Genomic DNA, 11096 nt, shown 5'->3' on the forward strand with positions numbered 1-11096 from the left:
CGACTCACCAGTGCCCCGCAGCGGCGCAGGCTCTAGCGCCGTTCCGTGCGTGGCGTTCTTGATCACGTCGCTTTCGTTTTCTGGGGAAGTTCTTTTGCTGGGAAGTGGGAAGGGGAACGTGCGAGTGCCAGCCCCCCCGCCGCCCGTTGACGCCTGCACATCCTTCTACCCGAGTTCTTTGCAATCGTGCCCTGCCATGTAGATTTACGTACAACCCTGGCCTCCAAACTGCACCACAGCTCGGCACAGAATAGAAAGCTTAAACGCACTCACTGCATTTGACACGTGGGAAATTTGGGATATGACAGAAGGAATAATTGTGACAGGCGGCAGGCTGTTGCGGCCGCCGGCATCGGTGAGTTTAAGCTCACTCCACCCCTACGCGAAACTTAATTTGCAAAGGTTAAACTTACAAATGCGTGGGTTCCCAGCAACGTCCACCTCAAATCATACAACCTAAATTACTGTATCAACCCGAAATACTGTAGCGAGACAGCCGCAGACAACGGATGGCAGCCAATAAAAAGGTGAGTTTATTTACTTTCTGGTCTGTGCCAGCCCGGAATGCCCTGGTCTCGCTCCATGATTTCGGGCTGATACGTTCGTTGTAAGCACTGTATCGCGGGCAGCTGATATTGTGCAAGCAATCTTTTTAAGGTTTCACAACTGGCCTCTGGCCATGTCATGCAGCCTCATGATACTTTCGTGACCAGGAAGCCCGCACTTCAATCTGGAAGGCCATGATCAACAACTGCGGGGCTACTTAGCTTTGTGCGGAGAAGCCAAACTATGGCCAATATTACGAGGCAAGACATCTGTGTGGATGAAGCATTAGAATGGCCTCTAAACATCGGCACATCTCGCTCCGACAACAGCACGACCTCAACACAGATATCAGGGAATATTCCTTAACGCTTTGTCTTCTAGGCGGTCGGGGAAAGGAAGTGCTGCAATCGGAGCCGAGCACCTGTCAAGTTTTGGGCATGTGGAACTCCTCGGTCCTTGCCTAGAGATTCGGGATGCAGTCATACACACATGTTGTCATAGATTGCTCCTAGTCGTTCGAGTTCCGGTATCACATTCCATGTGTGCCAGTACGTTGCAACGTGGGTCAAAAGACGCCCAAAAATTGGCCGACTTTCTTATTCTATCGACACTCGGCCGGGATCGCGGGAACGCTCCCAATTGTTAGACGATTTGTAGAGTTTTTTTCATGATGTCTGCTTATTTCCTTGGCCCAAATACGACTGAGCAGTGCAACGTTGCAAAGTTTGAACTGCAGGATTTCTTGGCCTTCTGACAGCTCATTATTTCCGGTGAGGATGTGACAACTTCTCAACGATATTCTGAGGGTGCTTCCGGGCGAGTGCAACATATCTATGAGCCAGTCAATGAGTGTATGCCTGAAGAAGAATCACGTGTGTAAGTGTTTGCAACGTACTTTGTGTGACTTCCTCTTGCTGCAATCTCTCCTTTAGCATTCGTAAACTGTATGGATGTGTATGCTAGCGTCTTTCCGACTGTCCTATCTTTAGCATCACTCGTTTCAAGCTGGGGAGATGTACATTTATCACATTTCACAACAGCTTTCAAGACGTCGCCGACTTGACCACCGGAATTGAGGTATGTGACTAGATTCGATCAGACCTCATACACGTGGAGGCCTGAAATAGCTTACCATTCAAATCTGTTGATACTCCAGTTGCAAAGAGACCTCTTGAAGCAACCGCTAGTGAACCTCCAAGGTCAACTGTATCAGTCAGTGAGGATGAGGAAGGCCAAATGATTTCAGGCCATACCCATGCTTGCAATTGTTCCACCATGGATAATATCGAGACGATTCTGAATCTAAATGAGTGATGTGAGATGATTATAGGCGGCTTGAACTTACCGTATGTTCTTTCTTGATATCAAGCTCGAAATCTACCCGGCCAGGTTCCGCAGCCGTGACTCGAATCTAACAAGCACACAATAAGAAACTGGGATTCCAAACAGAAGAAAGGCCACGAAGGATCGGTACACGCGCAGAAATGGGAGTTCTTACATTCTCCCCGAATAGTCTGTTAACGGCGGAAGTATCAGCAAGTGCATACCAGGAAGGACATGACTGAAAAGCTCAATTGACACATAGAGATCATCTCTTCTCAACTAAGTAGAGGTCACCCTCATCAACTTTATGCCAATTCCTGCAACGAAGCACTTCAGTGCCTCTATATCCGCGAATCAGGCGAAAAATGTTCATTCACCTCGGCTCGAGCCCAGACTCGGCTTGAAACGACTTCAGGACCTGCAAAATTTAGCTACGCTTCCTCATATGACTCTTATACATACTGATCTCACGAATCTTAAAGCCGCCATGGTGAAGCTCCTACTCCGTATCACCTGAAGATGATTGGGGAAGTTGATGTTGAAGCAAGCCACACGACGTCACGGGATTCGTTCGGAGAAGAAAGTGAGGTCCGTGCACCAAAACTTCAACATCAGGCTGCGCAAGGCTTCAAAAAATCACCACCTCCCTGAACAATGATAAATCGATAGCAACTCGAGACTTGAGACTTTGACACCTTCACGATGTCCGTCTCAACTCTCGCCTCCTTCGAGTACCTGGAGAGGCTTCCAGGTACCACCTTCAGACGACTGTATCAGCAGCCATCAACGGCTCTGGCCATCTTCCGTCGCATGCTACCTCACCTTGGTATGACTCTCTCGTTGGTCGCAGGAATAGTACTGACTAGCAATAGCAAAGACTTTTGTTATGGCATTACTATATATGAGCAAGCCAATGCCCCTGCCCGACCTTGATCTTTGGGTAAACCCGAATAGCAAAAGGTAAAACCCCCAGACTGGAGTCTTGACGTTCTGCTAACAGCTTGCAGAGAACGAGACAACGCACTTCAATTGCTATCACGACTCCACATAATTACAGTTACCGCGCCTAGTCGAGATGATCCCCAGACAATTACCTTGACGAAGAACTTCACAGAGTCTCTACGGCTCGCACTCACCGGAGGTGGTGACCATAACTCCTTCGGCGTACCCTCGAACGATTCAGTAGCAGAAAATGTGGATCTTGCCTTCCTCGATGAATATGCCAGAGATCAGTGGGAAGGTATATTACATTACGTTGTCAACAGTGTTGGGGAGGCGATGCGAGGAGGTGGTCAGGGACCTACAGATGCGGTGAAGAAGCTATTAGAGGCTGGGAAGCTGGTTACCACAGGGAGACATTCGGGCAAGGGAATCACACAAGCTGGATTTTCGTTTCTTTTGCAGGAGGTTAATGCCCAGGTCTGGACATTACTGCTTCTCTGGATCGAGAATGCCGAGAAGGTTAGTCATGACGCCAGCAAAGGCACCGGAGGCTAACACGTATAGATGGAACTGGATTCTGTCGAGGTTCTTTCCTTCCTCTTCATGCTTGGATCCCTTGAGCTCGGCCGTGCATACAGCAAAGACACTCTCACGGACTCTCAACGACAGATGCTTCCATATCTGATAGACTTCGGCCTGGTCTACATCCCTCGTCCAAGTTCCGGTCACTTCTTCCCAACTCGCCTTGCTACAACCCTCACTTCCGATGCCAGTGCTCTAAGAAGCGTTTCGGCTGGCTTTGATGCCGCATCCAGTGCAGCCGGTGGTGCAAAGGGTTTCATTATTATTGAAACTAATTATCGGCTCTACGCGTATACGAACTCGCCATTACAAATCGCCGTACTGTCTCTATTCACGAGACTCAAGGCTCGATTTCCGAATATGGTCTCTGGGCGAGTGACTCGAAAGTCTGTCGGTAATGCTATCTCTCACGGCATTACATCCGATCAAATCATCACATATCTCTCTACACATGCACATCCACAGCTAGTGAAAAGCTCGGCTCTCCACGGAGGACCAGTTCTACCGCCGACGGTTGTGGATCAAATAAGACTGTGGCAGATTGAAAACGAAAGAATGAAGGCTACACCCGGTTTCCTCTTCAAGGATTTTGAGAACGCGAAGGAGTATGAAGGGTGTGTGAGGTACGCCGATGAGATTGGGGTGCTGATCTGGAGGAACGACGTGAAGAGGATGTTCTTCGTCACGAGGGTTGAGCAGTTGAGAGATTATATCAAGAGCAAGAAGATAAAGTAGGCGGAGTACCTAGTCGGTTTGGTACTCGGTAAGGCCAGACCGTTTCCAGCATCAGATGATTGGTTATTTGGAAGTCTGTGGGGAAGTGCATGGCGCGGCGTTGGGCTTGGAGGAGAAATTATTTCATGGTTCCCTGACCCTTGGGCAGACATAGGCTTTGTAGCCTTTCAAGGGAAGTGGATACAATTCACAAGGATATGACTCTTCTCCCAAGGGCCCCACAGGTCATCCCAAGTCGGGTATGAAGAGAGTTGAAAAGACACAGCCCGGCGGCTGTGGCAACATGTTTCCGCTCTTTCTGCCACTTCTGGGCTCGATTTGAACCCTTAAAACTCTGGGTCCCGGTCTAGATCAATCGTGGGACTGGGTCTCGGGCCACGCCTTTAGCTGTAGTTTATTGTAAGGCATTCTTGGGCCTCAACACCGAGTATCAAATATCTATAATCATATAATAACATCTTGAGATCTATGTGCGGCGGAGATTGGTCGTTCCATGGCAGTGTCTGATAGGGAGGGAGAATTTTCTTTTCTGTGGGCTCCCCCGTCCGGATTTCAAGCCTCTACGTCATCGATGGGTTGAGGCGGTCAGGAACATTTTTGAATGAATGCCTTCGTCTTTTCTTTGAAACCACACTTTGCATGAACACCATAAACTCCACTTACTGGAAATCAACTGAGAATACTCGACTTGATTTGTTTCACTTCATTCCGATCAAAAGAGCAAAAGTGAACCACAGAAAAAGAACGGGGCCATCACGAGGAAAGCTCTCGAATTTACCCAATCAGACGCGGTCATCCTTGTCGCATCCTCGTCATTTCTGGACCAACTTCCAAAGCCCGATCACGTCCAACTTGAGACTCAAGACCAACGATAAATCTCTTCAGGACCAGCCTTCTCATTTATCCTCACGACCGAAACGGCCCTTAAGACTCGCGCAAGCTAACTTCGATTTCTCCTTCAACTTTCCAGCCTCCAGCGAAGCCCACTCCGCATCGCGGGGTACTTGCGTCACGAAGACACTTGAAACACGGCAATTCCTGGCCGGATAACATCTACATCAGATAATCAGACCTGACAACCGCAAGTTGAAGAGGAACATCTGCAACAATGTCCCGCGATCCATACCGCTCATCCGGAGAGCTACGTTATCCGCCCCGAGGCGGCGAACGTTGGGATTCTGAGCGCCTCGAACGGGAGCGTCGCTCTGACGGCAGAGAGGAATTCTTCGAAGAGCGAGACTCACGATTCTTGGGTCCCCCGCGCAACCCGCGGGCAAGAGAGCGTTCTGTCGATGAGATTTACGAACGGGAGCGCCGAGGACCTCGAGGCTACGAAGATGACAGATTCGAGAGACGAGTTGAGTATCATGATGAGCCACGGTTTGAGCGGGAGCGGCCGATTGGCAGGGACAGAGGACCGAGTGTTACGATTGAGAAGGAGAGGGAGAGGGAGTACGTTCGGGAGGATCCGCCGGCCCGACCGGCATTCTTGCGGAGACAGTCGAGTTTGGATACCTTTGATCGCAAGCCAATGACCAGATATGTGGAGAGAGATATCAGGGAGAGGGATGAATACGGTCCACCTGCGAGATATCGAGAGGATGTCAGACAAGCTCCCCTTGCTCCGTTGACTCCAGTCCCGCTTCCCCGATCAAGAGGGTTACCGCCCCCACGACGATATGCTGAGAGAGATTATTACGACGAGATTGAGATTGCGGAACCAGATTACTATGGCGACGGTGATTACAGGAGATACCCCGAGCGTGTCCGTGAACGAGAAATTATCAGAACGAAGCGGAGAAGCCGAAGCAGAGAGAGCAGAAGCCACAAAGGAAGTGTGCGAAGCATCAGCCCAGCGTCTTCCACTAGCAGTGAGAGTGTTACAACTGTTAGTGTGAAGTCTGAGTTCCCGAAGAAGGGGAAGACGAGAATGCCTGCCCGACTTGTGAGCAAGAAGGCGATCATCGACTTGGGATACCCATTCGAAGAAGAGGTAAGAATCTCGACCGTTTCCTTTCTCCAATTTACTAACCTTTCTAGGGCAATGTTATCATCATCCAGAAGGCCCTTGGACGTGAGAACATTGACGAAGTCATCAAACTGAGCGAAGACTACAAATCTTCTGAGAGTAAGTTCACAAGTTCTTCTTCCCCCCCCTTTCCCCTTTTGTTTGGCCCTAATACCACGTCCCGCGGATCCAATCGTGACCACATCTCTGACCACATATTGTTTTGATCCAGAAATCGAAATCAAAATGTCCGGCGGGCGCTCAGAAGCCGGAACCATCATCGAGGAACGCCGGCAAGAGGTCTTCACCATCCCACCCCCACCACCTCCGGGAAATTTCGAGGTTATCAAAGACACCAAGATTACTGAGATACACCGTGACCACTCTCCCGCTAGATCCTCCCACCACCTCCACCACCACCACCACGACGGCGCAGTCATCCTTGACGCTCATCCTCGAGAGGAAAGCACATTTGTCGAAACGAAGAGAGAATGGGTGGAACACTCTGATCCCATCCCCGTTGGTCCTCTCGCCTTAGCAATCCAACCCGATCGTTACCGGCCTAAAGACGAGCGCGCTATCCGCGCCGAGATCAAAGCCCTCGAAGCCGAGAAAGAAGCTCTCCGCGCCGAGAAGCGTGCCGAGAGAGAACTCCGCAAAGCAGACCGTATCCGTCGTGGCGGCCGCGCCTCCGAAACTGATCTCGTGCTCTACGAGACAGACCGGTACGAGGCACCGGAGGAAGAGTATATGGTGGTGAGGAGAGAGCGCATCGAGGAACCTGAGGGTGGAGTCAGGATCGAGAAGGACAGGAAAGGTAAGATGAGCATTAGCGTGCCGAAATACTATCTGAAGTGATGTATGTCACTGCGATGGTGTTCCTGCTTATCCTCTGGTGGGTTAGTGACCTCTGGGGATGTCTTGTAGACTGTGGCTGACTTTTCTGTCTTTACAGTCCCGCCGCCAAAGCTTCTTAGAGCTATGTTGGCTACGCTCACTTAAAGCCCTATTACCAATCGAATGGGAGGATACCTGGAATTCGAGGGTCGGGAACAAATGCCAGGCGCATATGTTGTCGATGGGGGGTGGACTTTTACTTCTTGCGATCTCTTCTCGTTTTCACGGACATCTGGGATATAGAAAGGAACCGGATGGACTGGGCCCGGGATCTGGGTTTAATACACACTTCACGGATGGACGGGAGGTGGGCAGGCAGCACGGTCTTTGCAATTTCCGGTGCTTTATTTCAAAGATGTTGTAGGTTCAATTTAAGGGGGAGGGTGAGATAGGATAGGCCAATCAGTCAGTCAACGAGACACGAATTTCCTTCACATATTCCCAATCTAAAACACTAAAAATACACGACTTGAAATTTTGATTTGAAAATTCTTCTGTAAGATCACTATGAAAGCTCCAAAAGACTGTCTGCAGCTACTTCCTGCAAGTTCAGCTCAGCCCTGACCCTCTTCTCCTTCGGCAGCAGCTTCTCACCCTGCAGCGGTTTCGCCTCTTTGTAGGTCATCATGATCTCCGTGCCTCCCTTCAACAAATCTTCGAAAAGCGTCCGCCGCATAACAGCCATATCCTTCCCGCGATTCTTCAACAGCTCACTGATCAGAACGAGAGCATTCTCCCTATCGATCCTCGCCATTTCCGCAGCCTGCGCATGCGGCTGCACACTCTCCGGGCTCCTGCCCTCAAAATCAAACGTGCTACTAGATGCCGTGCCCGACGCTGGGGAGGCGATAGCAGTGCTCGTATCCGAGCCAGGAGACAACGAAGACGGCCCGGATTGAGATTGGATGTCCCCGATCTTCTTGCCTGTCAGCATCTCGACGAGCGGCTGGAAGACCGCAACGTCTTGCATCAAGTCGCTGATGCACTGTGCGCCCTCGGGAAAGCGCGCCATGAGCGCGAACACGAACCAGCCTTCGCTCCGCACGACGGGCCACTTGTCTTGGCTGACCATGAAGGAGAGCGGACGCCCGACGTCGGGGTGCATGGCGAAGAACTTGATGCGGATGCGCTCCATGTCCTCTGGGGAGCGGCCGGTGTAGGAGGTGAAGACGCGGCAGACGGACGTGATGAGGCGGGAGATTTCCATCTTGATGGGGGCAACGTCTGTTCGTTCGAAGAGGGCGATGAGCAGGGAGAGCCGGGTGTGCGTGTTTGCTGGGGAGTCGGGGTCGTCGGAGAGCCGCTGGCAGACTTTGCGGACGTTTTCGAAGGTGCCGATTGTTAGTTGCCGGGCCAGGGAGATGGAGGAGAATTGGATTTGTTGCAGAGTGTCGAGGGCCCAGAGGCGGGGCATTAGGTCAAAGAGCCCTGCTGCTCCAATGACTTCTTTGTTTTTTAGAGGCATGGCCAGGTTTTTGAGGAAGCCGATGACGGCGTGGAGGAGTTGGGAGTCGGTGGCCTCGGAGAGGATGGAGATGAGAGGTTTATGGATATGGGAGGTGTGGACGAATTCCTCACAGGCGTCGTCCGAACGAGCTAAGTTTCCAAGCATGATGCAGGCGCAGACTTGGAGTTGGAGCTGGGGACTTAAAAGCCAGCGGCGGAGAGACATTGTTAATGGGGATACGACTGGATATGCCTCCTTGAATTCGGGTAATGCTGAGACGTCTGAGAGAACTTGGTTGAGGTTGCTCCGCATCTGAGAGAGCGCTTTGGCATCGTCTTGATCTGGTTCTCCAATCGATGGGTGAGAGTCGAATCGAGTATATGAGTCTACCAAGACTGTCAAAGTAGTGTCGACAGCACCACAAGCAATGAGAGCCTTTTGGAACTTCTCGTGTTGTAGATAAGCCACTGCTGTGTTGGTTAGGGCAATGAAATCGTCCATATCAGTGGGCAGCTCTTGATCAACTGCAATCTTCAGGAGAACGATGGCTGTGTTATCGGGTGCAAGTTCAGGGTCAGAGGCTAGAACTTTGTCAGTCATGAACACGGGGATATGGTGGGAGCGCGTACGCTGCGCAATCATAAGGTCTAATAATTTACAAGTATATCCAAGAAACGCCCTGCTATCGTTGAAAGTCGGGCTAGACATCACTTCAATGAGCTCAGCAGTGAGAAAATAATTCGAGGCTTGCTGTTGCGCAGGTTCTGCTGAGGTGAGTGTATGCTTCAAGATCTTCAGGTTGGAAGACATACCATAGTCAATGCAGATGTTGTACAAAACAGGGATCGCGAAAGGCAATAACGAGATATCTTTTAATTGAAGGATAACAGAAGGTAAATAGTTGGAATTGACAACTCTGGCTCGGTTCTCATCTAATCAGGTCAGCTACGTTCATTGGAAATCATGAGGTCCCATCTTACCGGTGTCTGCGCACGAGTTCCCAATCAAACGCAGAACATGAATCTTTAAGGTGTATTTCAGAATATGGCTCTTGAGGAGATCTAAGAAGAATACGAGGACGCCAGAGTCCCCTAAGGGTATCCGCCATTTCGCTGAAATTTATTAGCCTGAAGGGCTAAGAAAGGGGGCGGAACACGGAAACCAAGAGAGGATCTGAGAGCAATTTACACCCTTATTCTGCCTGCACTTGAGACAGGGAATGGAATTCTGCGTGGGCTGAAAAGTGATGGTCAGTGTTCAGTAAGGAAAGTAGCTCACGGTCCCGACTTCCATCCCCTAACTTTTCGGCAACCAGAGCTATCTGGTCCGAGTCAGACCACCAGAATTGAGCAAGAGCCGGCAACACCCCCTTGAGCCGATCTATTCTCCTTCGTTGATCCTCTAGGTCCACCGCAGCTTCCTCCTCATCGTCTTCTACCATCTCCATGTCATCATTTGTAGACTCCTCTAGTTCAAAGATGTCCATAATGCTCCTTGACATCTTGATCAGGCTCTCAGGAGAGAGTGGGGCGCTTAATGGTGGAGGTGGGCTGAGAACATTTCCCACAGACGGAGCTGCAGTTCTCGATGAAAACACCTCAAGTGAGTCTGTCGGTTCACCCTCTTGTCCCCCAGTGGGGATTCCATCCCCCATATACCAGCCGGCCTGGTCCCAGTCGTTTGCCATCTTCCAATCAACGTTCAGACGTCACCCAGGTTTCTGGATTTCTGTAAGATAGATGATGGAGAGGTGAAGATCAGTGTACTAGGATGAATAGCAAGGGGATGCTGCGCCACAATAGGACGTGGATCCGGCTCCTTGTTGATGTTGGAGTCGGAGAGGTCCAGGAAAATTCACGGCCCGGAGTTAGGAGGTCGGAATCGGACTCGCTTCGTGTCGGACTTCAGCCTTGACACCACGAAGGCAAAGAGAGAGAAAGCCAGACTCCGAATTTAGCGCTCAAAACCCTTAGGTTCGAAAGGCAGCTTGTACAGTACCCGAACGTGAAAGTCAATCTTTAGAACAACAAAAGCTTAAAAAATGGGGACCCAAAGATATCAGGATGCGGTCTGGGCACTAAGGTTGTTCTGCATGCGAAGCGATTGCCTGAAGAGGAGCGTTTGGAAGATGGCATCCAATCCGAGTTGCATCTGCATGAAAGACGTGATCTTTGGTTGCTGTGTCGCGGCCCACAAGACTCCATCCAATCTTTGGTGCAGGAAACGGTGTATTGGAAGGTCATCAGCTTGTTCCAATACGAGGGGACAATTATGGAGCATCAGGCACCCATCATAAGTCGCCTATTACTCAGCACGCAAGCTTTCTTCACCATATATCAACGACATGCTAAGTCCTTTGCTGACGCCTCACCTCACTGAGCACAGCCGGCCTTCGGGGGACGGCCTTTTCACCGTGGTGGTGTTGCGTAGCCTCGTGCATTGGACTGCGTACCTTTTGGCTCAAGGTTCGGATGCACCGTCGATGTCGATGACGAGGCTGACGATGCCAAGTCGGTCGGCCGTAGAAATCCCGGCCCTTCTGAGCTGTCAAGGGAGCACATTCGGACTTTCTTCAATTGAAGAGTGTACAAGGCTTGTCTCTTGCAAGTGCTATCT

General features: G+C 50.6%; 5 protein-coding genes across 5 annotated transcripts; 3 read left to right on the plus strand and 2 right to left on the minus strand.

Annotated features, from left to right (window-relative positions):
* Positions 1–1158: 1158 nt before the first annotated feature.
* On the minus strand, positions 1159–2464 carry K444DRAFT_74871 (acyl-coenzyme A thioesteras-like protein 13). Its single transcript, XM_024888685.1, has 9 exons — positions 2332–2464; positions 2247–2287; positions 2045–2060; positions 1892–1957; positions 1800–1842; positions 1679–1750; positions 1566–1631; positions 1442–1520; positions 1159–1377 (listed from the first exon to the last, which is right to left on the minus strand). The coding sequence occupies exons 1-9, from the start codon at positions 2356–2358 to the stop codon at positions 1308–1310; spliced, it is 480 nt and encodes a 159-aa protein (XP_024732530.1). The 5' UTR covers positions 2359–2464; the 3' UTR covers positions 1159–1307.
* Positions 2419–4557, plus strand: K444DRAFT_595523 (transcription factor tfb2-like protein). Its single transcript, XM_024878396.1, has 4 exons — positions 2419–2695; positions 2742–2829; positions 2877–3330; positions 3376–4557. The coding sequence occupies exons 1-4, from the start codon at positions 2572–2574 to the stop codon at positions 4126–4128; spliced, it is 1419 nt and encodes a 472-aa protein (XP_024732531.1). The 5' UTR covers positions 2419–2571; the 3' UTR covers positions 4129–4557.
* Positions 4558–5236: 679 nt separating this feature from the next.
* Positions 5237–6994, plus strand: K444DRAFT_645359 (uncharacterized protein; the record flags this gene model as incomplete). Its single annotated transcript, XM_024885079.1, has 3 exons — positions 5237–6121; positions 6169–6256; positions 6369–6994. The coding sequence occupies 3 exons, from the start codon at positions 5237–5239 to the stop codon at positions 6992–6994; spliced, it is 1599 nt and encodes a 532-aa protein (XP_024732532.1).
* K444DRAFT_74995 (uncharacterized protein) lies at positions 6815–7467 on the plus strand. The gene has a single exon (XM_024888687.1). The coding sequence runs from the start codon at positions 7053–7055 to the stop codon at positions 7395–7397; it is 345 nt and encodes a 114-aa protein (XP_024732533.1). The 5' UTR covers positions 6815–7052; the 3' UTR covers positions 7398–7467.
* K444DRAFT_616671 (uncharacterized protein) lies at positions 7090–10607 on the minus strand. Its single transcript, XM_024880965.1, has 5 exons — positions 9759–10607; positions 9461–9592; positions 9293–9412; positions 9110–9244; positions 7090–9061 (listed from the first exon to the last, which is right to left on the minus strand). The coding sequence occupies exons 1-5, from the start codon at positions 10165–10167 to the stop codon at positions 7539–7541; spliced, it is 2319 nt and encodes a 772-aa protein (XP_024732534.1). The 5' UTR covers positions 10168–10607; the 3' UTR covers positions 7090–7538.
* Between the last annotated feature and the right edge of the window lie 489 nt (positions 10608–11096).

Source organism: Hyaloscypha bicolor (assembly GCF_002865645.1).
Source record: "Hyaloscypha bicolor E unplaced genomic scaffold K444scaffold_124, whole genome shotgun sequence".
NCBI lineage: Eukaryota > Fungi > Ascomycota > Leotiomycetes > Helotiales > Hyaloscyphaceae > Hyaloscypha > Hyaloscypha bicolor.

Coding starts and splice junctions, on each gene's coding strand:
- K444DRAFT_595523 (XM_024878396.1), top strand. CDS start 2,572: ATGTCCGTCTCAACTCTCGCCTCCTTCGAGTACCTGGAGAGGCTTCCA. Junction 2,830..2,876: donor GTAAACCCGAATAGCAAAAG/GTAAAACCCCCA, acceptor AACAGCTTGCAG/AGAACGAGACAACGCACTTC. Junction 3,331..3,375: donor GGATCGAGAATGCCGAGAAG/GTTAGTCATGAC, acceptor TAACACGTATAG/ATGGAACTGGATTCTGTCGA.
- K444DRAFT_74995 (XM_024888687.1), top strand. CDS start 7,053: ATGTCTTGTAGACTGTGGCTGACTTTTCTGTCTTTACAGTCCCGCCGC.
- K444DRAFT_616671 (XM_024880965.1), bottom strand. CDS start 10,167: ATGGCAAACGACTGGGACCAGGCCGGCTGGTATATGGGGGATGGAATC. Junction 9,245..9,292: donor CAACATCTGCATTGACTATG/GTATGTCTTCCA, acceptor TCACCTCAGCAG/AACCTGCGCAACAGCAAGCC. Junction 9,062..9,109: donor AGACCTTATGATTGCGCAGC/GTACGCGCTCCC, acceptor ACAAAGTTCTAG/CCTCTGACCCTGAACTTGCA.
- K444DRAFT_74871 (XM_024888685.1), bottom strand. CDS start 2,358: ATGGCGGCTTTAAGATTCGTGAGATCA. Junction 1,843..1,891: donor ATATCAAGAAAGAACATACG/GTAAGTTCAAGC, acceptor ATTTAGATTCAG/AATCGTCTCGATATTATCCA. Junction 1,751..1,799: donor TGGAACAATTGCAAGCATGG/GTATGGCCTGAA, acceptor TGACTGATACAG/TTGACCTTGGAGGTTCACTA.